At 46.0% G+C, this 26,927-nt stretch overlaps 1 protein-coding gene and 1 long non-coding RNA gene across 4 annotated transcripts in view; one reads left to right on the forward strand and one right to left on the reverse strand.

Moving 5' to 3' along the window:
* LOC144762245 (uncharacterized) overlaps window positions 1–26,927 on the forward strand; it is a 637,926-nt gene that overhangs the window by 74,642 nt on the left and 536,357 nt on the right. The window contains exon 2 of the long non-coding RNA XR_013596068.1: window positions 7,428–7,653. This is a non-coding gene — a long non-coding RNA (uncharacterized LOC144762245). The remainder of the gene's footprint in view (window positions 1–7,427; window positions 7,654–26,927) is intronic.
* VEGFA (vascular endothelial growth factor A) overlaps window positions 1–26,927 on the reverse strand; it is a 74,370-nt gene that overhangs the window by 26,059 nt on the left and 21,384 nt on the right. For all 3 annotated transcript variants that reach the window (XM_078647389.1, XM_078647388.1, XM_078647387.1), the window contains exons 2-5: window positions 11,818–11,869; window positions 6,436–6,632; window positions 5,116–5,192; window positions 4,292–4,324 (exon numbers count right to left, since the gene is read on the reverse strand). In XM_078647389.1, coding sequence (XP_078503515.1) covers window positions 4,292–4,324; window positions 5,116–5,192; window positions 6,436–6,632; window positions 11,818–11,869 — 359 coding nt within the window. The remainder of the gene's footprint in view (window positions 1–4,291; window positions 4,325–5,115; window positions 5,193–6,435; window positions 6,633–11,817; window positions 11,870–26,927) is intronic.

The raw sequence follows: 26,927 nt of genomic DNA on the forward strand, positions 1-26,927 counted from the left end.
TACAAAAGAAATGGAGCAACTCCCAATGGAGAGTATAATGGGATACTACTGGAGTGTGCTTCCTTCAAGAGGTACTGTCAGTTTCAAGCTTCTTCAGGCAGCTTCCTAAGTATCTACAGTACTCTGCTTTTTTATTTTTACTTTAAAAAAAGATTGGTGAAATGTTTTTTTTCTTGTCACTTTTATCAACCTAGTGACTATTTTGTTGTAAAACTGCTAAAATCGGCCACTATAGCTTAAATTATGTTATAAAATGCTGTCTTATTTATTACAATTCTTTTTTTTCCTTACAAATAGGCCATTCTGAAAGCATTGATATTTATATTTTTTAATGTGTGCTCCAGGACACTGCACATGGGACTGTTCAGTGCTTATGATTGCAGGGATGATTCTACTGACGCCAAACGAAGGTTACAGTAAGTAACTTTTCCCTCACCTTAGAGACATGCCTGGTCCCAACAATATCCATAACCCTAACCAAAAACAGCTTTTCAATCTAGAAGTTCTATACGTCCTTACTTTGTGCTTGCAAACTATCAAACAAATTACTGCTCAATTGTGGTAAGTGTATCTTGAACCCTGGCTCTATATTTCGGCAGAAATGTGAATAAGGCTTAGTAGCATGCAAGTACATGAATAGTGACCGTTCGCATTTGAAATGAATGCACCTGGTTATCTTCGTATTCTACTTGTGAATAGTATCACTTCCGTTTTTACTCACCATTTTTTTTTTTACTTCTTCAGCACTTTTGTTTTCCCCTTTTTCTTTCCCACATTACATTTTTTTATAAATCTTTTTAATGTTTTTGTGGTAACTCACGGAACCTTGGTATCCCCCCCATTTCTTTTTTAGGTCTCGGCTGAGACAGCACATGTGCTGTTGCTTGCAAGACATTTTGTTACTTACGGGGGAGGTTTAGAAGCAACCCACTGCTACCAATGGTTGACTTAAGTGCAACTCATTTGTTTGCTTTTCATACGTTGGTGCATGTGGCATTCAGTTACACTTCTTGTGTTTGTCCCTCCCATGGAGCGTGGCCAAAGTATGTGTTATTCCACTACTCCCTTAAATGGATGCTACTTTTTTCTTTTGTTTAAGCATTCAATTAGATTGCATGTCTTTTTCCAGCAGACTCCATCCTGTACTCTTCCACTGTATTGCTTTGGGCCGCCACCCCTCAGCCCTCCATGTTGCTTTGCCTTCTGTGTTACTTTGTACACCTTCAATCTGTTTTGGTTCACCCCTACACTACAAGTTGCATCACTCTCCATGTTACCTCACCTCCAACACCCCACCTGCCATGTTGCGTGACCCCTCCACAAGCCCTCTCTGTGTTGCATCATGGATGCTGTGCAGCATTGATAAAACCATTGGCAAAGCCAATAGATCCCAAAGACGAGAGCCACTGGCTTTTGCAAAACTTTTTTACTTTTTCACTCTGTTCCCTGTTTTCTTTGAGATTCTTTTGTCATTTGTCCCTCCCATTTTTTGCTTGCAAGGGTTGCTGTCCTCCTTTTCCCTATTTTTTTTCCTGATCCTTTCCTATCCTATTATTTTGGAATATTTTTTGAGAAATAAAACTTTGGAAGTAATAGATTAGGAAGTAAAAGAAATCGAAGTGTTGAGGCAATACCAAAAATATGCCAGTTGCAGCACTCCGGATGTGGCAGTGTGTGGGATGTCATGATCATAGTGGTCGACTCACGTACAGGACTCCTTTAGGCCATGACTAAATAAAAGGATATTTCCCTTTGACACATATAACAAACTGCCTATATTTAAACCCCCTAGAGGGTGCCCGTCACGCATTGCTGCGCCGGCTCGACTAGGAGCAAAGGCCCTATGATGAAGAATGACACTCGTTAGTGTGCGAGGGCTCTACTTCCAAGAAGGAACCACCCCTCTGATTCTACGAACAACCTGATCTGTTAGAACGCCTTAGATATTTTATCCCCCTTTTTCCCACTCCCATAGGAACTGCATACCAATCAAGTTACCAGTATCTGTTTGGATCATGTATGCTGGATCTTAATGCGCTCTCGGTTCCCCTTTTGCTGTAATAGATTTTTAATATAACCACAGATTTTATATTTGAGCTATATTTAGACTTCTTAATCTTCAGCTATACTCTGTTTTCTACCATATTCATTGATGCGTAAAAATGCCAAAATTGTTTTAAATCTACCAAGACCTCTGTAACGTTAAACCCACCGGCAGTACATAGATGCAGTCCCCACCAATCCGTGCTATTATTTACAGCAGCACTGAGTTTATAAAAGTGTAAAGGAGTTTTGACTGATATCTCCCAAAAAAGAATATATTTTATTACAGTAACATCAGCAGTACATGTTAAGATCCACATGATAAAAGTTTTTTTTTTTTAAATATATCAAATACACAATTGCTTTGAATATAAATACCAACAAATTCGCTCACTTTGCCACTGGGGTGAGTGATGTGTACGATCTTCGACTGAACTGGCCACGGGTATCAATAATGAAGGTGTAGTGGCCTCATGTACGATACCTCCACCAAGTAAAGCAGAACCAGAAAACTGCCAACTCTTAGGTATAGTAAGAGGTATAATAGATTTAAAAAAAATATTGCGTTTCACTCCTAAAACTACATCAAAGAACACTCCGAGCTACTGCACCCACTCAGACACTGAAAAGTCCCAGGCGCTGCACCCTCCCAACCAGGGAGCACTACTGGCCATCGTCTCTACCACAGAGCCTTCAAGGCACTGCTTCCTCCACACCAAAGTAGAGGCTGCGAGTGGGCGAGCCATGATATGACCAACCCAAACACATACCAATAGAAGTAACGACACTGCTCCTCATCTCCCCCCAACTCTTCCGCCATCAGAGCTGCTCCCTCGTTATTTTTCCCTGGCTCCCTTTCTACATTCATTCAATCAATCGGGGGGTTTGTAAGCGAGGGTCTCAAGGCGCTGGGGGATGGGGGTAAGCAGCTCCGTTCAGTCGAAGAGCCAGGTCTGTCACAATGTTAATCCCATAAGAGCAGACAGATACATTACCAACCACACTGATTAATATACATATACTGCAGTAAACCAATGGACTATGATTAACGTAAACTCTGAACAAAACAAAATGTGCTTTTCATCACCGAATCTTGGCTGATTGATGCCTGTGCCCCTCGGTTCTCGATAGACTACTGCAAGAAACCAAAGGGCCTTATTCAATCTTTGGTAGACTTTACTCTGTTCCACCCGGTCAGTGGGGTATATACTCTTCCCTGCCAGACAACAGGCAGCCAGCCAGCCCAATCTAGTAGCTCTCCACCTCACCTCAGTACCCGTGTTAAATAAGTAAATTAAAATTGACCGTCTGCATTGCAGTGCATGAGCATGTCACAATGCAAGTGTCATGGCTTGCCGTTGTGCATGGGTCACGACACATGCATTGGCAGCCAACTTGGAGTGCGTTTTCTGTTACAGAAAAGCAGCTGAAAGTTTGCCATGCACGTGTACCCAGGTGTCTCGATGCACGTGCACCCAGGTGTCTCGATGCACGTGCACCCAGGTGTCTCGATGCACGTGCACCCAGGTGTCTCGATGCATGTGTGTGATTTGAAAAAAGCATAAGCAAAGCCATAGATTGGATTTTTAAAGCCTAGACCGACTGGCCTTGTCAACGCTTATTTCTAAATGTCTCTGTCAAAAAGTACCAGATACAATTACAAATGTGACACACTTTCACAAACAGTACTTCGCGCTCTAAACTATTCTCACTTTTAAAAAGCACGCCTACCGCTGAAAACCCAAACAACCATGATAACCTACCATCGTAGCACTAACCCAACATCTAACTGTACCAATATTGCCAAGCAACATCACAAACCTCATCTGCCATCACAGTACCACATGCAAACCAAACACCGATTGTCAGCCCTCACATAACCTCAAAAGAACTCTGTAATCTCCTTTGATATGATGTTAGTGCATTCACGAAGATAAGCAAATCATGAAGTAATTCACTATTTCATCCAATCGGCTCGGTGAAAATTGTAAATATTGTTTGATGTCCTGTTTTGGGAGCTGCATATGTCTGAAGTAAATAGGATGCAGGTAGATCCGTTTTAATGGCCCATGGGTTTTGTCAGGACAAGGGAATAAGTATATTTCACAGGCCCTTCGTTTAGAAAGAATTTTGGGGGTACCAGCTGAGCCCACCCTTTCCTATTGTTCACCTAGTACTGAACTTTAGCAGCTTCTGTTGTGAAACAGTCATTAAAAAACAGGTCTAGTAAAAAGTTGGAGTCACTTACTTTTCTTGTATAGGCCTTACTTCGTTCTTTGGTCTGCAAGGAGAGGGACGAGAGTGGGATTAGAGAATATGCGAGGCTTCAACCGATGTGTCTCACCACCCACTGATTACCGCTTATACAACAACCTTCCATCACCATTAGCTGCATGGTAACTGTGCCCTCACCATGATGCTCACTGGACTGGTCTACTCTTGGGTTTCTCAGTCCTCTCTATTTTAATCCTTTAGCTTCAAACAAGCCTATCTGCTACTCATTACTCTACTAGCTGCAAGAAGGTGCTTGAGCCCACACCCGTAAAGGGTAGTACTAGAACGGGGTTCCTCAAAGTAGATCCTGGACGGGCGGAGCCATGCCAGATTTTTTGCATATCCCCATTTAGATAAATGTAGTTATCTGAAAAATCTGGCATATATCCGGCCCTCCAGGACCGACTTTGGAGAACCCTGGTGAAGATCAGTGGAAGTAACACAGGAAATTCCTCTAACCAGAAAGAATGAAACCATTGTCTTGCAAGAGTGGTTGGGACAAAGCCAGAAACACTATTCCGAATGGTAGTAAAAGTGCTGTGCAGAGACCAAGCTGGGAGAAAGAAAAAAAAAGTTGTCCATGGTGTTAAAACGGGCGAAGAGATAGGCAAAGTAGATTGATTAGGTTGTCTATATTCCTCCACCGAATATCTCTAGGTGCTTCCTCCAGTCTGTGTGTCCGCTCCCTCCTTGTAAACTCTGTTTCACAATTCTTTATTGGAAGATTAAAACCAAGCGGTGTATAGGGTAAGAAGCCCTCATTCAGTCCAAAAGATGAAGTGGGCGTTGACTACTCACCTGCATTCACAGTGTTTGTGCTGCCGGAAGCTCATATCGACCACCAGCTCACGTTGATGTGGCTTGAGCCTCATTATCTGAAGGGGAAGAAAACATGCACACCCGCTGTAAATAGGAGCATATGCAGGTACGCATAGATTGCACAACACATTCAACCGACAGCCAGCTGCTCCGTACCCAGCCATGTTAAGCATGGCCTACCTCCTACAGCTCTCGGAATGCGCCCAGTGTTTTAAATCTAGCTCTGTGAATATATGTATTTTAATTCTACCCTTAAGTGGTATATTTAAAGAGTCAGTGGTAGTAGTTATTGACTTAATGTGGGACCTAGGTTGCATATTTAATGATTTAACCAAATCATATAATTTCTTGGAGTTAGCAGGAGAGGGCCACTGAAGGGGGATGGGGGCTGGACTGGCCTGGCCGATGGCGTAGTGCAAAATGATGCGGGCCCCTAAAGAATTTGGCACACTGCCGGAGACTCCTACGTCTCACAGATCTCATGGGCCACAAGCCGAGTGGGACCCCCTGAAAATTGGGGATCTGCCTTAAACCTTCGAAGGCGCTCACCAGTCCCTATGAAATCTGCATTTCCAAATCGCCAGTTGGCAGAAGGAGCTCCCATTAAATAATTGCTGCGTTTTTTGTGGGGGATGAAAAGGTTTCTTTATTTATTTTTTTAAATAAAAAAAGTAATTCTGGGCATTAACAACTTTACAACTAATAATCACGTTTTTAAGCAACAAGTGGGTAGGAGGTGGAATCAGGGAGATTCCCCTATGGTAAATCGATGAAAAGTTAAGGGTAAAGGGAACGGGGCTACTGCACAGGGCGCCGGTGCTAGGGGAAGCGCAATAATGCAAACAAAGGGGGCACGGTATCGCCATACATGAGAAGACAAATTAAAAGTGCTTTTTCCATGTCACTGTCAGTCCTATGTTGACAGCGGCCTGTGTGGAAGTGCACTGGCAAAGCAGGATGCACATTTGTGGCACAGATCAAATCGGATTCCGAATTGTCAATAGATTTAGTGTGCCAGTATTTAGATCCCCTGCCCTTTGCTGTTGACGGGGAGGGTTCGCTGGGTAATGACTCCGTTACTTATCGGTAATGTTCATTACTCCGAGTCATAGTCTTCCTCGTCACAGTCATGTTCCTTTGTGACTGTGACGAGGAAGACGGACTAGGATGGTAATGACTCGGTTACTTACCGGTAATGTTCATTACTCTGAGTCATAAGTCTTCCTCGTCACAGTCACAAAGGAACATGACTGTGACGAGGACGGTAATGTGGGCGGCGCCGCCACGGCTGTCACTCACCTGCATGGTCACGTTGTATTCGTCCAGCGCCACGCACTCCAGGCCCTCGTCCGTGCAGCAGCCCGCGCACCTCATGAGCGGTACGCAGGACGGCTTGAAGATGTACTCCACCTCCTCGGGGTACTCCTGGTAGATGTCCACCAGCACCTCCCGCACCTGGCAGTAGCTTCGCTGGTACACGTCGAGGAACTTTATAACTGCAGGAGAGAGAAGAGACAGGCTTGAAAAGGGCATGGTTCGCACATCTGTGCTACATACAATTGGTTGTTGGGTCCGGTCAACATGGGATGAGGTGCAAACATATTATGTCATTCACTGAAAAAGATTCCAAACAATTTAAAGCAAATTTGTGCAGCATAAGTTAGAAGTGGCTAGCGTTAGATAAAAAGCGACTTTCCTAGTTTCTGAGGGAAGAACATATATTTGCATTTCTGATTTCTGCACTTGCAAGCCCCATACATGCCAATAGACCAGATGCTGGCCGATACAGACGTTCATTGTAATTGCATTTATATAGTGCCAACTACCCCAGACAAGGTGTTGAAGCACTTTTTGGCGAGTAGGGTGCTACTCCGGAACCCAGAAAGGATTTGTGGTGAATTAGTGTAGGTAAATATAAAATTCATTTGAGCGGTGAACATGCGAGTCTGTTATTTGAGTTGAAAAGTATAGTGAAGGGATAGAAGAGGGAGGGGTCTGCATTTATATAGTGCTTGGTATCCCTTATGAGGCGTCAAAACGCGTAATGGGAGTAATACATTCTCCCGATTATTTTAAAAATATCTCCCACTTTCCGTTTCCAAAATGTTGGCATGTTTGCCACTTGTGTGCTATGGGAGCTCAGGATGGAAAGAATGGCTTGTAGTACTCTGTGCAGCAATGACTCAGTTAAAGTAGCTGTGCCTCTGGTCCCAGAGACAACTGGCATGCACATTCTCCCTTTTGGGCTTCTTGGTTTCTTAATGGCACCATCATCTCATCCTTCACTCTAGACCTGGAACAAGGACAAGCCGCACCAACGGGATTGCCTCATTTTTTCACCGATGACCTCCAGAGTGGGGCAGAGTGTCTTCCAGAACATCGGCCAGAGTGGACTGATGACTTATAAATGTGCAGATGGACAGCTGGAAGTGGGAGATACAGAGGTGGGGTCGCTGAGAAGCGGAGACTGCAGAGGTAGATGGCGAGTTAACCAACGTAAAGCAGGATTTTACAGAGGTGAGAATGGATTGACAAACTAAATTTACAGATGGTGAACAATGGTTTACAGAGGTGGGGTGGGGTTTATAGTGGTGTGGTGGCGGTTTACAGAGTTGGCATGGTAGTTGTCAGAGACGGACCAGTGGGTGACTGAGTCGAAGAGACAGTCTATTGAGGTGACTACTGCATCAGACATAAAATTGTGATGGATCATTATGGGAACAAGTTTGCGACAAACCAATTCAGCGCCCTGAGCATCAAACATGGAAATCGACCCGTGCGCTTCACCAAAACCAACAGTGTCTGGCATGGAATGAGAAATAGAGAGAAAGCGAGAGACCAGTTGTAAAAGAGGGCAGAAGACTAAAGCAAGTGTCCGGTAGGGAGAGCAACAGTGACAGTATGGCAGCACAGCTACTGCCTTATGAGCCCACTACATTAGCAGCACGTACAACATGTACGGTGCTCCAGGCAAAACAGCATGTTAGAACGCTAGGTATATATATTTAGGACATAAGTAGAGGCGCAGAGGGTAATATGCTATTTATAGCCTTTGTTGAGCGCGAGAAGGGGATATTACTCACGAGCGGCGAAGCCTCGAGTGGATCGGGATGCATCTCCTCAAAACCAACACGTAAGCAGTTACATTTGTTCAGTAAGGCAGTATCATACTCAAGATGCCTCGTGACTATTAAGAACGGGTTTTTTTCTTCACAATGTAAATAAACTGGAACAAGCAATCTGTAACTACTAACGTTTTTCTCAGCCATTTTCTTGTACTGTGCTAAAACTTTTGCACAGTATTAATAAATGTGTGAATGTGCATCTATTAGCACAGCAGTTCTAAGTAACATGTTTTGGGGTACATTTATTTTCACTGCTATGGCATGTATATATATATATATATGTCCTACGAATAGTTCACACATTACTGCAGTGCAAAAACTCTGTTTAATACGTCATAGATTGTTTGCTACAATTACTTTACTAGGAGAGTTGTTTCCAAGTGTAGTCATGAACTCTTCAGTGTGATTGTACAAAGCTGCACAAATGTAGCTCCTTGAATCCTGGTTTTCGTATGAGAAGTACCATGGTATAAATCATATGTGCAGACATGCACAATATAATATGCTATTAACTACCATTGTTGAGGGAAGGCACAAAGGAGCTTGATGACTCGTGTCACTCCCCAAACTTGAGAATGGAAATAAACTGCGTATTACACTCTGAACATCTGCAAATCTATACTAATATAATAAAGAGAGAGCCCAAACCTTTGAGGCGGGTAATCTCAGGAACCACAGCACCAATCACAACACCCAATACAGCATTGGAAAGGGCAGTTTCAGCAGATGGACGAAGGCTATACAGCTGGCCACCATATACATTATAAGGGGGAAAGAACGTTAGGGGAAAAGTAGTCCGTTGTGGGCGTGGGCGTTCTGCTGAAAGCCATGGGCGTGTGCATAGAGCGATGGGCGCGGCCTGCTGGGACTGCCCTCCCGATACGAGGGGGCGTTGCATTTACCATTTAGGCGTGTGCATAGAGCGATGGGCGCGGCCTGCTGGGACTACAAGGGGGCGTTGCATTTACCATTGTTGTGGACGTTGGCCGTTGATGCGATGTGGGCCATGTAATTGCCGTTGGATGGAGCGGAGCCGTCCCAATACGAGTGGGCGTCGTCCCAATACAAGTGGGCGTTGCATTTACCATTGTTGTGGGCGTTGCACGTTGACGCGATGTGGGGCGTCTAATTGCTGTCGGCTGGAGCGGAGCATCAGGTGGAGCGCACAAACACGTTTGTTCGCGTCTACAGCGGACACAAACGTTCCCAAATTGCATTGAGGATACGGCTTCACAGTGGACGCATTCTTCTGCGGGGGCTGAGCCAGGTGATAAGCGATTCTGAGTCGCGGGGCCTGAGCCAGGTGATGGGGCGAGTCGGAGTAAGTTTTAAAAAAAAACGTGGGGCCTCAGCCTGGTGATTGGGCGATTCAGAGTAAGTGTTAAAAATAAATTGCCTTGCAAATTGAAAGCATTGCAGACATTCTATTTCATCCCCGGACAACGTCGGGACGGGCTGCTTGTATACTATATATGTGCAGAATAGAACTTTGTTTTTTTACCATTGTTGAGAAATGTGGCGAGAGCCCAATCTTTAAGAGCAGGATGGAAGCTCAGACTCCACAGTGGGCCATTAAATGCTCAGACATGCTTAAAGGAGGCGTTGAGGACCTGTGGATGGGCAGTTGAATCTCGGATTTAGACCTTTGTGGGGCACAGAAGTGCTTGCAAGCAGGGTTTGTTAGCCTGTGAAATGTGAGCACAGACTCAGCTATAGACCCTTAGGATCTCACATCCGTTCAGCTCACGTACATACTAAAGAGTCCTTAGTCTGGCCTGTAGATCACAGGTTACATGTTGGCAGCTCTGAGTAAACGTCAACAAAATTTGGAGGATTTGGGTAGACAACCGATAAAGTGACTGCTGGGTGAGCTACTAGGCACTTCTTGATGCCAGCAGCTCTCATTTGCTGGAAGCAGCAGTATGATGAGGAAGGGCTTCTGTCTAAACGGAGTGACGCAAAGGCTGACATGTAGGCAGAGTGGGCTTTAGCGCTTCCAAAAGGAGCATGTTTCACTCACCTCCTGCTTTTGGCTGTTTGGTGCATCAGTCCACCTCCTTTGGAGTGCTCGCATTGCAAAACATGAGGGAACATTTCATTTTTCAAAAGTATGTTGAATCAGCCGTCTTTTTTTTTTTGGGTTAACACACTTTGGATTGAGAAAGCAATCCTTTTTTTTTCTTTCTTTCTCAGTAGCAGGTTTTTTAAATGTATTTAGGACTCACAATTTGCCTGTTGGAATGCTTTATATGCTGTATAAGCAAGCATTGGTAAAGCCAATATGTAGCTGGACCCACTGGCTTTGTCAGTGCTTGGTATGAAGAGACTGTGTGCCTCCTGTAGTCGTAGATTCTGCTCTAAAGAAGAAGCCAGCAGCACAGGTGGGTTCAGGAGCTGCTACTCAAGACAGACATATTCAGAGGTCGAAGTGAGCAGGGAAGTTTCCAAGCTTTATTAATTTGATCTAAACAGTTCCTAAACTTTTTGTTAAAAAACCATGGTCCCTGAACGATTGAGTTGCCGCATGTTGAAAGGGGAGAGGGTCTCCTCTACTGCACAGAGGGAGGAGGTAGAGGCAGCTAAAGAAGAAACCAGTCTTCTCTCAAAGGTCCCAGCTCATGAAAAAAAAAAATGTAAATGTGTGCAAATGGTTAATTAGCAAATCTGAAGGCTGCGTGGGAGCCGGCACAGGCTTTCATTGAGAGAATCTTGATTTTGTCTTTTTTATGGAAACCTATGAAAAGATCTACCCTACTTATAGTCAGCATATTACTAAAACATAACTTTAGAAAGCACTGTAAACGTTTAAATACAATCTTTTTGCAACAGCCTGTTTATACGGTGTGTAATACATCTTCTAAACTAACGATCTGCATATTCACAATGCTTTCGATCAGAGGTTTGCACCTCTTAGCATTACAAATACACGTTACTATTTCCCAGCGCACCGACTAAAGTTGAAATCAATGACTGTCCGGTTATTCCCCCAAGCATTAATCAACCGCGTTTTTCTACCACAAAAATACATTTCCTGCAGATAAATTTAAGTTGAAGTTATTTTTCGTTTAAGTTGGGTGCATTATATATTATATGCAGTTAATTGTAGGTGAAAGGCCAACAAAATAGTCACAGATTATTTTATTTTTAGCCACATGTGTGACCCCGCCCTCACACTTGCCCACCCTGGCTTCACTGTACTCAGGATTACAGTTTCTATACTTTTCTTTATGCACTTTGACCACTGGACAGATTTGATCACTGTTGCCTCTATAGAAACAATCAAAGCCCCTCCTTGGGCAGAAGGGCAGGCAGTGTGCATCAGGTGCGCACTGTGTTCACAGTACTCCATCCAGTTACAATTCCATCTGCCAGGTGGCAGCATTTTATTCTGTATCTTTCCGCTATGGGCTCAGATTTGTGGCCCCCCTAACTCCGTTTATCATTCTGCCCCTCTCTCAGGCTCCTCATCATGTACATCCCCAAGCAAAGAGTTGCATGCTGGGAAACTGACAGATTTTAACAAAATGCAAAGAAAACTGCTTCCGTCTGCCCTTACCTTCGGCTGCTTTTCTCTCTCCGTAACCCGACGTTGGAGCTGCGTGCGACCACTGTGAAGGAGAGAAGACAAACCAAGTTAAGAATCTTGAGGGTAACACTTGGTCATTCTACCAGCATCGGCAGCTCTGCTATGGCGGAGGAGCATCGCCCACCAGCCTCAAAACTTACACCAAAAAAAAACCAATTATAAAAGCGTTTATTATCGTTCTTTTTTTCTTTCAAAAGCAGAGTCTTGGGGGCGGGGCACTGTTGTCTGCGCATGTGGGCTTGGCCGGCCGGCCGGCCGTCTCAGGATGACCAAACTGACATGCGCACTGAAGCGGTCTCCAACCCGTGCTGTGTTGCCAGAATGTCGATCATTATTGGCAGTCAAACCACCGGTGGGGCCGACTCATTCCAGCAGCTATGTTTAGTTGACTGTCACCACAGGTCATTGCTTCGGATACCTAAGCTTTAGAGTTGCAGGTTATTAGTACTACAACCACAAGCCCAGCATAGGCTGTCAACCAACTCTCCGATCCATAAGCAGGACCAGGGCTCAGTGGCAACTTTCAACTCCTCATTCATTGCAACTTGTAGGATGAGGCTTCTGAAGAGGACATTCAGATGACAGCTACAATGTCCTTTTGGGGAGGGCCAGTAGGCCCTTTACGGACATGTGTTGCCCTCAATACCCCCACAGTGTTCCGATAAGGACGAGAACAGTCGTATTGCTTTATGGTGTTTATTAGGGCGCTGGCAGGTCGCCTTCTGGGCACTCCAGAGCAGCTAGATCTCGAGAGCTGGAAAACACGTGCCTGTCATTGCGCCTTAAGTGGTCGCTTTTGACCTTTTTCTAGCCTAGCCAACCCCAGACAGATCGTTAATGATCCCTTCGGGAATGGATTTATTCACATGGTTCACCAGCACTGCGTGTGGATGCTGTAGCCAGCCTCAAGTAAACACAAGACTCTTGTCTCTGCCAGAAGCCAAGTATTCTTAGCTCTTCTCCGGGAGGTCTGCCAGGCGTGGCTACATTTTGCAATGAAAAGTTGACAGAAATGGCTTGTGAATGCAATATCGTCTGTCATAATGCGGCTTGGCAGATGCAAAGAGTGTATTTTTATATTACATACAAGAACAGTGTACAAGGGGCACTAGGCTGGAACATTCATCTTACTATTATGATCTCCCAATAAACACTTTCTAGACTCCTCCGTCTTCTAACCCCCGATTATCCTTTCAATCCAACTAACAGACTCACATGTCCGCTGATTAAATTTAACTATACTAATCCACCACTAATCCTTTTTGGGTTCCGGTGTAGCATGCTACCGTCCGAAAAGCGCTTCTACGCCTCATCTGGGGTAGTAAGCGCTATATAATTACAATTACAATACAATTTGTCGGGCTAAGGCTAAACGGCATAGTGTCACCTGTACTAGGGACTTAAACATGGCAAGCTTGCAAAAGCAGAGGTACAGGGCTCCAAGGCAAACCAAGGTAGTGTTCTACACCCCCTAAAGGGGGGCTAGTGGAGGGAGCAGGTGACATCAAAGAACTATACTTACTCTGTGCTTTCGGGGAAATGAGCAATACGTTCTACTCAACGCCCCATTACTGGGCCTGTTTAGATAATTTAACTTCACTTGTTACAACTATGCAGATGACATGCAAATCATCCTAAATGTGAATGACTTGAAGACCACTACAAATTAAAACTTAACTTCCCTCACACCAAAAATGCATTGCTCCCTCACACCAATAATGCATTGATTATCAGTAACCACCTATAGCTCAACCTCACAAAGACACATGATCATAACCAGTGGGAAATGGCAAAAACACCAGCCTACCACCCTCGGACCCAAGGAACTGGAGGCCTCTCCAATGATGTGAAGAGAGGTAAGGGTTTGTGGGTGAACCATGGATTCAGAGCTAGCCTTAATACAAGTTAACAAGCTCACAAAGGGCAGGTACTGCACAATAAAAACAATGTGACGCATCTTCCCATATCTTGGACACCAACAAAAGTTACAAGCTATCCTCACACTTTCATTCTCCAAGCTTTACTATGCCAAAATCTTATACTTTAGTGCCCCCCCCCCGTTTCATCATATGCAAAATGCAACTTATTCAATATGCTGCTCTAAGACTCCACCTAAGAGAACCCAAGACTCCAGTCCGGCAATCACTCCACTGGTTACCTGTAGCTAGGCGAGCAATGTTCAGAGCACTTTGCATCATTCAGAGCCTCTCAAGGAAAAGAACTATTACACCTGGAAGTTAAGTTCAAGCAAAACAAACAAAATAAGACACTGTGCTCCAGACTTGCGTCATGGACTATCAAACCACCTTTGAATAAGAAATCCACGGGAGGCACTGCGGTCTCAGAACAAGTCACCAAGCTCCTGAACTCACTACCGGTCAGAATTTGAAGCATTCTGAAGCATTTGCACTTCAGAAGAGAGTTGAAAGCATGGGTGTTCCCAAGGAACAGATATCATCCCATTAACCCGAGATTGAACCTGGAACAAATTGCTCCTTCAGATGCAACCTACAGTCCACAGATATTGAACAACCCAATTAACGCACAACTTTCTATGCCCAAATAAGTTATATATGGCTGACCTGTGCCTAGCATGAGTATTATACAGCAATTCCAATTCATTAATGACCCTACTGGCACACTTTAATGCCAATACCATAACACGCTGCAGTCAGGCGAATGATCGTAGTCCAAACATGCTGCATAATAAATCCCTTATACTGCTCGGCCCTTTTACACTCATATTCGAACCCCTAAGGGTCATGCCCATCACCCCGTACTGTACTAATCCATAGCAATAAACCACCCACCAACAACTGAACAGATCTGCCCTATACCGCTGACCATATTAATTTAGTCCACCACTGCAGATCCCAACTAGATATGCACTATGACCTCTTCTTGGCACCTCACAATGTCAATCATATATGGGTTGGGGGTGACAGAGCCCATCCCAGCAAATCTACCACAGCTCTCCCGTCAGCCTATGTCTGCTGAGGGCCATAAACCTTAAAGAACAAATCTAAGCCTTCACAACTTGGTTTGTGAACAGCTTCTTGGAGAAGGATCACAAGAAATACCATAAAGGGACCTGCAGAGCTTTTCAAAGCTGCAAGCGAAAAGAATACCGTAAAGTGCGTTTTTATTGCTCACATGTCTTCATCCACCACACTGCTAAGCGCTGCATCCCCTAACATAACCAACCTTGGTGCTCCTCACGCACTACATGGAAACATAACAACCATAGCACCCTTTACAGCACAACCCCTACATGACGTAGCATGCTACCCACATAAGCAAGTGCTTCAGCACCCTACCTATGGTTAGTAAATGCTACAGAATGTCACAATTGAGTGAAAGGAGCGGGATAGTCCAGATTTGAAGGCTGAACCCCTCATGGAGAATGATTTGAGAACTACAGGTGGTACTCGTAGTATTCACAAGAATTACGATGAGTTTGCGAGAGAAAACCTTTCCAACCTCACCTCTGCCCAGTTCTGACCAGGACAGGGCTGGGTGGTGCCTCCGGTGCCTGGTAAGAGGACTGGGCACAATCAACACTCCGAGTCTGTGTTTTCAAATGGGGGAGCGGGGGGGAAGGCTAGGCTATCCGAAATTGCTTTACATTATGTTGGCTTGCAAGGTGGAATGCAGGCTTAGGTTGCTGGTGGAGAGGGCAGGCCCAGAAGCTGGTCCTATCGTTGGACCTGCACAAAAAGGTGAAGCCAGCATGCCTTTTCCATACTAATATTATAAAAAGAGAGCACAAACCTTTGAGGCGGGTAATCTCAGTAACCACAGCAACAATCACAACACCCAATACAGCGTTGGAAAGGGCAGTTGCAGCAGAAGGACATAGGCTATGCAGACGGCCACCATATACATTTTTTTTTATTGTTTTGATTAACTTTCCAAGAAACAGTGGTGTTCATCACAATCATACAGTGCAAGACATACAATTGTACCGTAGGACACCATATACATTGAAAAGGTACAATAACCGTGCCTGCAAAGTAGTCCCTTGTGGGCGTGTCTGTGTTGTGCTGTGGGCGTGGGCTGGGGGCGTGACTAACGCTGGGGGCTTGTGGTACGGCCATCACATCGTGGGCTGTGGGCGTGTGCTGGGGGCGTGACAAATGCTGGGGGCGTGTGTCCGCCCTTCATGCCATGTGAGTCGTACATACAAGCGCCAATTACGTTGCTGCGCTGGGGGCGTGAGAAACGCTGGGGGCGTGTGTCCAGCCTTCATGCCATGTGAACGCTATTGTGCCGCATCAAGGGGCACGCTGGGGGCGTGTGCTACGTTCCGCCCTTCATGCCATGTGGGTCGTACATTAATCAGAAGATCGTCTGCTGTGGCCGTGTGCTGGGGGCATGACAAACGCGTTTAGCTGGAGGCCTGGTAAGTAACATTACTGCAGCCTCTCCTGCGCGCTGTTACTGAACTCTCTCATTCAACGAAATTAGATGCGCCTGCTACCATCAACCAGGGCTCTAGCCGGGCTCAGGCGGCGGATCAGTACACTAATTACACGCGCCTGATAACATGAACCAGGGCTGCAGCTGGGCCTCAAGCGGGGGAACACGCGCCTGCTAACATCAAACAGGCCTGCATCTGGGCCTCAAGCGGGGGAACATGCGCCTTCTAACATCAAACAGGCCTGCATCTGGGCCTCAAGCGGGGGAACACACAAGTGAGCGTATTTTCGGGGACAATTACTGCAGCCTCTCCTACTTGCTGTCACTTTACTCTCTCATTAAACGGATTTACCCGCGGCTGATAACTCGTTCATTCAACGACATTACACGCGCCTGCTAACATCAGCCAGGGCTGTAGTGTAGCTCAGGCGGCGGATCACTACACTAATTACACGCGCCTGCTAACATCAACCAGGGCTGCAGCTGGCCCTTCTCCGTCCCTATTCTAATGAAACAAAAAATGTTGTCTACCGCGATTTTAAAATAAATTGCCCTTGCCAAATACCCACATTACACACATTCTATTTCATACCCGGACAACGTCGGGACGGGCTGCTAGTATGCAAATAAAGACGTCTGCGACAGAATTAACTTGTACAACAACTAAAAGAAAGACACATTTACAAACTAGTCCTGTTTGTTATAAAGGGCACTTTCATCATGAAAGTGTTTCAGGACCAGAAAAATTGTGGGAACGAGCTATGCAAGAGCACGTAACAGAAAATTTTTGGTATAAACGGAACCAACACATGGGCCTCCCAAATCTAAAGATTTTGCCTGACATCTAAAACAATTATTGCCATCAAGAATCGAAGGTCCCATCTCAGAAGCACTCTGTGGTGTTGGGAGAAACTAGGAGAGCTCAATGGTTGTTAAATTATCGACTGTTGCCTTACGAGGGCCAATATCCAGTCCCGGCCCCATCACTTGTACAAGCTGTGTGAGCTTGGCGCGGACATGGCGCACGCCTAGGGCCCGAGTGAAGCGAGCACAGCCTCATCGTCTCCTTAAGAGATCAAAACATGTGCTGCCCCTCCATTCTGAGGCCCCTCGTCCATCGGCTCACTCGTTGGCACACAACCACACTCATTCATGTATACATGGGAGCAGCAGACAATCCTACGTCGCAAACTGTTCTGTTAGAGGGTTTTTTTTTCTCACATCCCAGCTGAGACATTGAAATTGAACAGGACCCCTAGCGGGTTCTGGAGCCTGTAAACGGCGTCTCTGGGGAGCCTTGGCCCTAATCCCCCCTGTTCCGCGTGGCCTTGGTTCCCACTGCTGCTCGCTGCGGGCCTTGGTCCTGCTGCAGCAAGGTTGAACAGTCGACCTCGCACAGCGCTCTGGCGCCACCTGGCGGCCGCCAGGGATGCAGACGCCAGAGACTTCAGAAATCCCTTCACTTCTTGCTGAGTGAGCATTTCAGTCTTTTCTCCGACTTCAAGCCTCTGCTTTGCCAGCTGGCCCAGCGTGCCACTGTGGCCAGACCCCTCTGTGTGCCAGAGCTGCACATTCCCTTTCATAGCAGAAGGATGCCGAAAAGGTACAATCTTTTAAAAATCTCCCTTTGCGTCACGGCCATTTCAGGGCCCCTCGGCACAGACTCGCTGTGCAGTCTCTGACCCCCAATGGAGGAATGCCCATCTCGACGTCCGAGTATAAATGATTGCAAGACATTTTGGAACGGTCTAAGTTTAAGTTGTTTACAGGAGTGTTGGCTAGCTGCTCAACCGATGGCTAATTTGGGGCGCAAGGCCCTCTGTATGCCTACTAACTCCCGGTAGGGAAGTAAAAGAGGATGTAGAAAGAAGACGCGAGAGGCCACGCCCGGCTTCCTGGCCGGTTGTATGCAATTCCGGGCCAAACGCTTTATGTGCCTCGGTTACCTCATGTAGTATGTCATAAGCACCTTCCAACAGGCTGGACACGAGTTAAACTGTAGCAAAGAATTAGTGTAAACATTTAACAAAGAAGCATATCTTTTATAACCGGAAAAAAAACCGGAAGGCGGAATGTGAATGGGCTTTTAGTTAGGAGTGATTTCATGGTTTCGGCGTGACCTGCAGCCGGGGATGCTGCGGGGAGCACTTTGAAGCCAGAGTGGTGGGAAGGGCACGGTTGCTTGTGAAGCCCTGACCGTACTAACTTCTGCAGAGCTGCAATCTATTTTCTTTAACGAGGCCCCACCATATGTACCAATGTTTCCTACGCTAATATTATAGCCTATGTGTGCATGCTAAATTGGTATTCATGTACATATGTTTCTATGTTTGTAACAGCCCTGAAGAAGAGCTCAGTGCTCGAAACACTGTTGACTGTTTGGAGAGTTAATTCCACTTGAGAGTAAAAACAAGTCATCCTACAAAATTCAACTGTCTGATATTGATTTTTCTTCTCAGGATAGTTTCTGTTTGTGTTATACTTACCAACACTGGTAGGCTACAAGTGTACAGGGAGTTATTGCACAGGGCATAATTCTGGATACTCAAAACTGTATGTGTATATATGTATATATCTTTTTTACTTAAGATTTCCAACACAAAGACGCACACAGCTTAACTCTGTAGGGCAGCGAGCCAGTTGCACATATTCCCCATCGTTTAAAGCCTGTGTGTTCTTCAGCAAGTAGCTAGATCTACTCTGGCACAATCATTTGATATCAGTACCTAAGCGGGGTGCCTACGGAGTCTTGAGGAGGGGTGGAAAGGTAAGGCTTTGGGGTTTGCATGAATATTGGAGAGGAGGTTCATAGATGAGTTACACAGCTCGCAGTGCCTTGCACTAAAAATTGAGTATGGAAAGTAATCAAGGAGGGTGGCCGAAAACCCATCGGAGGCCGCCTAGTGTGAAGCATTTGTGTTACATTAAAAGGGAAAGGACTGGGTTTCTTGTTGGGTGCAGGTCCTCGCAGAGAGGTGAAATGCTGCAGGACTGAATATCCCCCACGGGAGTCTTACGCTCAGCAGACTTGAATCTGGCCTCAATACCCCGCCACAGAAGAGCCAGAATGGGCCGACGTGCTTTTCGTGTCCAAGCCACCACCCTATGGAACTCTTTGCAATCTTTGTTAAAAAAGACTCGAAACCATTTAAGCTTCTGGAAGCAACTGAAGACCTGGTTGTTCTCCCGCTAAGCCCTTCCTGCTCTCTCCTGTATGGCGGTGGTCATACTTGTGGCAAGCGCCGTGAAGGCCTATCTGGGTATCCGTGTGCTCTAGAAGGGACCACGGTGTAAGGGTAGGGTTGAGACGAGTAAGGGAAACCAAGAGATTGGTGAGAGGGATGGGAGAAAGGAAGATGGCGTTAGGAAAGGCGATGGAGCCATGAAGAGAAGAAAGGGGGATATGCGTAAAAGGACAGAGAAGGAAGATCAAACTTGGGAGGGGATTAGACCCTATATGAAGCTTGTAATATGTACGGAGACGCTTGCTGAACCTATGTAAGAAAGGAAGCTGGCTGTGGCCCAGAGAGAGGAGAGCATGTCATTGGAAACCAGATCTCCCCATGTTATTCTGTGCTGTCAGAAACAATCAGGGCCGCGGCCTGCAAGCATGCCCTCCTCTGCTAAATATGGGCCTAGCTGCCTGTGCATGTGGGACTGGAGGGCACAGACTCCCAACAAACTTGGCAGAGTCCTACAGGCTCCCAACAAACTTGGCAGAGCCTACAGGCTGTTCAAAGGCACAGAAAGCTAACAAGGTCAAATAAAGTCGCCTCAGCGACTGGACTTTCTGGCCAGCCTCTGGGCGCACAGATATCCTCAGCCTCCTCCTTGGCTCTCCTAAGAAGTTAAAATGCTGGTCCTTAAGGGCGCGGATCAGTGCCAGCGGCCACTCCCAGCAGCACCTACAGAAGTAGGGGCAGGCTTGACTCTACCTGAGGTTAGGAGTGAGTGCGCCACCGTCACTGCACTCCTTCAGACTGCGCCCAGCCACCCATCCCTGCAGGGGACTTTTACTCTATGTAAAGGCATTTTATGTAGTACAATGTGGTTTTGTATTGAATTGAATATAGTATTTGTAGAGCGTGACTTTCGCTCCTTTAGGAACATCTTGGCAATGTGCAGGGAAGAGCAGGATTTTGCGACACCAGTGGGGGAGGGAGGGTGATGATATTTTCGAATAAGATGACACTATCCAAGTTTTGATGTTTTTCTTGAACAGGTTCTCAGAGTCGATATATGTCATCTGTTTAGAGAGTTGGTTCCAAGCATTTGTTCTTAAGACTGCAAAGGATTTCCCGCCATTGGTCTTACACCGAAATGTAGGAGCTTTAAGAAGATTAAACTGAGGAGGACCTTAGGGGGCGGGAGGGGTTAAGGGGAGTAATATACAGTCTGACCACCGAAAACAAACTTTGAAGGCAAATGGTTCAATTTTAGGGGAGATTGCAACATTTCGCACGGATCGCCACCATCTTGTCCATACATTAAATATAAGGTCTAAAAGTAGTCCTACTGTTAATCTCACCCAAGTGATTGTGACAAGCCTATTGGCTTGAGACTGGGGCCGGAAGTGGGATATGCTGCTCCTGTTGAGTGGGCCTGATTGTCAAGATGATAAATCTGCTGTTCATCAATCAATTTCTAAAGTATGACAAATCACCGTGAGGGTCTCAAGGCGCTGGAGTTCCCAACCGCTTTTTATTTTTAAAACCCGGGAAAGCAAGAAGGCACTAAAAAAACGGGTGAAAGCAGGGACAAAGATGTAAAAATGAGTGAAAAGCAAGGAGATGGTACATAGAAAACAGGGGTGAAAGCAAGGAGAAGACAAGAGCGGGCGATGCAGCAGCGCAGGGAGAGCTGGAAGTGGAGTGGAAGGGTGCCATGCCAGGTCCGACCCGTGATGCACCCGATGAGGGAGGGGCGACCTGAAACACTTCCGGTGCACTTTGTGCTGACAGGCCCTGCACAAGGGGTCTTTGCCCATTTGGAAAAGAGCTCCCCTGGGCAGAGCGGGCTACATTTGTTGTTTAAGAAAGGAATGAAAGAAACTCAGGGCGCGGACCAACAGGGAAACGTGTACAGTGATGTCCAAGGAAGGCGGCCACGTGATGCCGAGTCCGGGTGTGCAGTCATTGCATTTTATGCCTGCATTACAATGGCACCTTAGCCCTGGCCACGTGCAGGGGCACCTGTTCCCAGGCCTTCTTCCCATGTTACCCTAACATCGATGGCACTGAGGAAAGAAGGTAGGATACATCAGGGTTCCCATGGGGACACCACCCCGTGATTTAACATTTATTGACACTTTCATCAACTACTTTAGTCACTTTGGTGTAACTGATGTGAATGAAGGCTGACTGCATCAGCCACAATGCACGTGGCTGCAACTCCCGCCTCCCCTCGCTGGCCTATCAGAGGCGGTAGCGTGCTGGCATGAGACCGGTGTCTAGGGAGAAGGCACCAGGGCGGCCCGGCCAGGATACAGGGTCACCGGGGGTTGCCAGGCGCCCTGGGCAGAAGCGGGAACCTCTTACCTTTCACGACACTGTGCCATCGCTCATTCCTGGCCCAATCCCCACTGCTGAATACCCTCCACGCCCCCACAGGCGCTTTTACGCGTTCCTTAATTAAAAACAGAATATTTACTGCCAAGAAAACACTTCTGGGGAGCGAGGTGTCACAATGCTGCACTGACGTGGGGGCAGCTAAAACACATGTTTTAATTTACAGCCGCCCTAATTGGCATTTGTGTTTATTTTTTTCCTTCATCCGGTTATTTATTTACGTGTCACTTGTGATCTCAGGTTGGGAGAGTTGGGTATTACCATGGGCTGCACTCATTAACCCCTGCATCGCCGAGGGTGCAGGCGGGGTGTTGGAACACACACAGGGGCTGATTCACAGAACTAACTTAAGACAAAATCCTAAACTTACTACTTTTGGTATTCACAGAAGTTAGGATTTTGTCTTAAGTTTGTCTTAAAACAAACTTAAGACAGACTTAAGACAAACTTAAGTTAGGATTTTGTCTTAAGTCTGTCTTAAGACAAAATCCTAACTTCTGTGAATACCAAAAGTAGTAAGTTTAGGATTTTGTCTTAAGTTAGTTCTGTGAATCGGCCCACACACACTCACTCCATGGGCCCACCATGGAAGCATGCTGGAGGGGCCGGAGGCGCCAAGAGCATGTCCGAAGCGCTCTTATTCTGGATCCAACATCTAAACAAACCGAAATATTGGTGGATGGCTTGCCCCCCACCACCGCCGTTTATAAACGTATCATATATATATATATATATACATATATATATACACACACACACACATATACATAGTTCATTTTATGTTCAGCATATCTTAAGTGACAGGTGTCTTTACTGACCCACAAACCTCATCAGATCTGATACCGCGATGATCATGTTTGCCAGTTATAAAACACGAATATATATATACCCAACGCTGGCAGACATGATCGGGTTGAGCAGGATCACACGATTTGGGGGAAGTGAGAAAAGCCACGATTACACACCAAGGGCCACTGGTTACATTTCTGGCAACACAGTCACCAGCTCACCTCTCCGGCCATCATTTCTACACGTGAATCCTCGGCATTGCTTGTGCTGTTGCTGCATTTATACTTCCATGTATACCCCTGGCAAGCTGCCTCTGTGGGTGGGTGGGTGGGTAGCTCTACTCTGCGGGAGTGCATGGACGTCATACCGGGGTCGTCAGGTCTTGCACTTGAGGCCTCTAGCTTGCTCATTGCAACCACAGACACTGCATTTGCATCCCATGGACTCACTTTCAGAAACGCTGGGGCTCCTCACCCCTATGGACATCATTTGGGGATACAATCTGCTTTTTTTGGTAATTGTTTTTGTTACACTAATAGTGAATAACAGGTTATTTATTATTCAGTGTTAGTGAATATGGAGTACAAGTAGCTAGATTATAACCCTGTGGGAGAGAGTGAATGTGTGTTAATTTGTGAGCATTTGTGTGTGAGTGAATGCATAGGTCAAATGGGGTGTGATGTCACTTCCGCTCCGCTCCCCCCTTGCCTTTCGGTGAATGGACGTTCATGTGGGAGTGGTATGGGCAGAAGAGCCTATCCCGGCCATGGGCTTAAATGGCTACTGTGTTGAAGTAGTGTGTGAGGATCAGTTGTGCTCTTGTTCTGTTGCTGCACCAATGTACGAATATGAAAAGAAAGTGTGTGGATGGATAGAAAACGTGAGGGTGCAGCATGGCCACTGTGGAGCATGTTTTGGCGCTGTGCTTGTGAGGCAGAGCCTGCCGAAGCCGCGTCAAAGCAAGTGTGGAACAGCATCTCTGCCTGCGTCTAAAGGGAACGTGTGAAAATAGACATGTTGCAGAAGACCTGCTCATAGTGTGTATATGCACTTTTCATTTGTATAAAGGCTCAAACAGTCTGCCAAAGCATCAACGTTACAGAAATACCTTCCAACAAACGAGTCAATCCGTATTACATTCCAAAATCCAGCGATACTCACTTACCACCTTTTATAGACTTGCAATGCTACTATTCGGGCACTTCTGTCCACCACAGTCTTGGAGTGGAGAAATCCCCGACAGATTTGGAGCTTCTTTTATCCATGTTCTAAGGTGGGGAGATCGTTGTTTAAGACATAAAGGGTGGGCTTTGTACTCCTGTTCTGGGCCTGGGTCATCATCACCCCCGCCGACCTCAGACAAAGTGAGACTGCTTGTAAGCCCTGTACTGTGGTGGGGTAATTCACAGCTGGGAATGTGGTTCAGTGAGTTCGTTCTCCTCTCTGAACCTCCAGCTGTGAGCTGAAGGTTACATCTTCAAATCTCAGCACGGCTAACTCAGCCTTTTTAGGTCGAGCCAGGGTAGAGCATGCCCAGCTCTACGAGGCATGCTGTGTAGAGGTATGGCATAGAAGCTCCACCCATCTTTTCGATTGGCTCCTGTGACTATACTTTCGAAATCGTTATCATTTGTGAATAGGCTTAGTAGTCCCTCCTTGGTACCGCCTTGACTGCATTTGTAACCTCCCAAGAGGACTGGACTTCTTACTTGTGTTGTTACAGGGTCTGCTTGATCTAGTCAATGAGCACTATTTTCTTTCATGATCTTCCCTATTCCACCCACTATGTCGCAGCACGCTGCCTCCTTTTATATTGTTATTATTCATGTACTTTTTCATTTCCAGCGCCGTCTGCTTTTACTATAGCGGCCACACTTATTTCATTTACGGCACAGTCTGCTTTCACTTTAGCGGCCGTGCTTATTTATTTAGTTAATTTACAGCGTTACCCCTTTCACTCTAGCGGCTGCGCTACAAAAGCTTTCTTTATTTATTTTTAGACTTTGTATAAAAGCAACCCATAGGCGCTTTCACTTTAATGTTGGGTCCCCCCCCTCCCTTTTCTTTAGACGATGCTCACTGTAACCTGAATACGCTGACAGCGTCTAAAGAAAGGGGAGGCGGCCAACATTAAAGTGGTCTCGCATTTGCAAGACTTTGAGCTATTAGCATTAGAAAAGACAATGCCTTTTAGATTTGTGTCGCTTCGAAAAACACATAAAAGGCATTATCATTTACGATGAGGCTTAAAAATCTTGCAATTTGGAGACCTATTGCATTGAAAATGCTTGTTTATATATATTTGTGTGTGTGAATATATATATACATACATGTATATATACATATATATGCCACTTCTCTGAGTGTGGCGAGGGGCTGACTCATGAGAGGCGCAGCTGAGTGTGTCATAATGCCCCTCCCATAACAATGGTAATAGACTAGTGCACTCTGTCCATCTGCATAGGTCATTTATGCCATGAAAATGTACCTTGTGTATTTATTTTAAAACAAGGTGATTAACCAAAAACTGGATGTAAAGGGTTACATTTGTGTGTAGTAAAATAAAATCATTTTTATGTTGCCTGGTTGCTTCCATTTGTAAATGTAACAAGCTATCCTGTGGCAGGTCACAATCTATTGTTGTAATAAATTGAAACTTGACCTTTGCACTGTGGTGATACATGAAGGAATGCTTTTATTTAGCTTAGTGGCTCTAAACAACATTTTATTTTGCCACATTCATTTTCACTGCGGTAGCCTCAGCCACCTCCTGGACACCAGCCAACCCCACTGAACCCATCCCTAATTCTCTTCCCTACATGGTGTCTGTATGGTTCTTTTTTCTTTTTTACTCTTTTACAAAATGGTAGACATATCCACTACCTAAAATAACTGCTTGTGTAGTCAACATCTCTGTTTGACTTAAGTGTCAAGACTTTTTTCCTTGTTCCTTATAAAGCATTCACAATTTCCACGCCTCTAGGTTCCTCCATATGCTCCCCTGGGGTCGGACACCTGTGGAGTTGGCCCCCTGAGGCGATATATAAATTGTCTCCACTGTGCTCAACTTGAGTCTGACAATCAGATTCAAGATGGCTGAAAGCTTTTTTAGAGGCCTTCTCCAACTAATAATATTTCTCAAAAAAGTCAAAATGTGATAGAGAAGACTCACAAGTCATCAATTAAAAAGGTGTCAACCGTTTAAAGCCTGCTCTGCCACATTTTTAATACCAATATTTCATAAACTACTGGACAGATTTACACCATACCAACAAAGGCACTTTAAGTTCCTCTCTCTTGCCAAGTCTGATGAGGCCACAGTGGTTCAGGCAGTAGGAGAGAGCAAATTTACTAGAGAGCTAAAATGAAGGAAAATGTTATCCTCCCTCCCCCATTTTACTTTTTTTTACTCCTGCATGGATCTTCACGGAACTGGTCATGCCGAACCATTTCAGACAAAGTTAATGAACTGCCTCATTTCGTGCAAATCAGTCCATGTGCTAAATGGTTATAGGCACATTTTTCAATGGAGAGCGCGACTCAACCATAACTACACAGCTGCGGTAAAATAAAGCACTTCAAATGCAGGGATACCCCCAGTAACTGCTGCTGATTGAACACGACAAGCCCTGGGAATGGTTAGCCTCGCTTCTCACTGGGTGGGGAGGAAAGGCCAAGCTGTTTTGTCAAAGGAAGCTGAAAAGCTGGAGACACCAGAGGCCCCCCAGGCTGGCGGCCTCCTTCCTGAGAGCAGCAGAGCTTGGCCCCTCAGGGAACAGTTTCCCAGAAATGTTCAGAGCCCTGCAGCGGGCCGGAGAATGGCAGGCGGCAGCCAACCAGCAACCGAGACACACCGACAGCACCCTCAACGCCAACACCATGGATGTCAGAGGGAACCGCTGCCATTACTGAGGCAGGGAGCAGTGGGTACCAATCCTGGCGCTGACACAACGGAAAGGGCAGGGAGCAGTGGGTACCAACCCTGGTCCTGACACACAACGGAAAGAATAGGGAGCAGTGGGTACCAATCCTGGCGCTGACACACAACGGAAAGGGCAGGGAGCAGTGGGTATCAACCCTGGGGCTGACACACAACGGAAAGAATAGGGAGCAGTGGGTACCAATCCTGGCGCTGACACAACGGAAAGGGCAGGGAGCAGTGGGTACCAACCCTGGTCCTGACACACAACGGAAAGGGCAGGGAGCAGTGGGTACCAACCCTGGTCCTGACACACAACGGAAAGAATAGGGAGCAGTGGGTACCAATCCTGGCGCTGACACACAACGGAAAGGGCAGGGAGCAGT

The sequence above is a fragment of the Lissotriton helveticus genome, chromosome 6 (genome assembly GCF_964261635.1).
Source record: "Lissotriton helveticus chromosome 6, aLisHel1.1, whole genome shotgun sequence".
Taxonomy (NCBI): domain Eukaryota; kingdom Metazoa; phylum Chordata; class Amphibia; order Caudata; family Salamandridae; genus Lissotriton; species Lissotriton helveticus.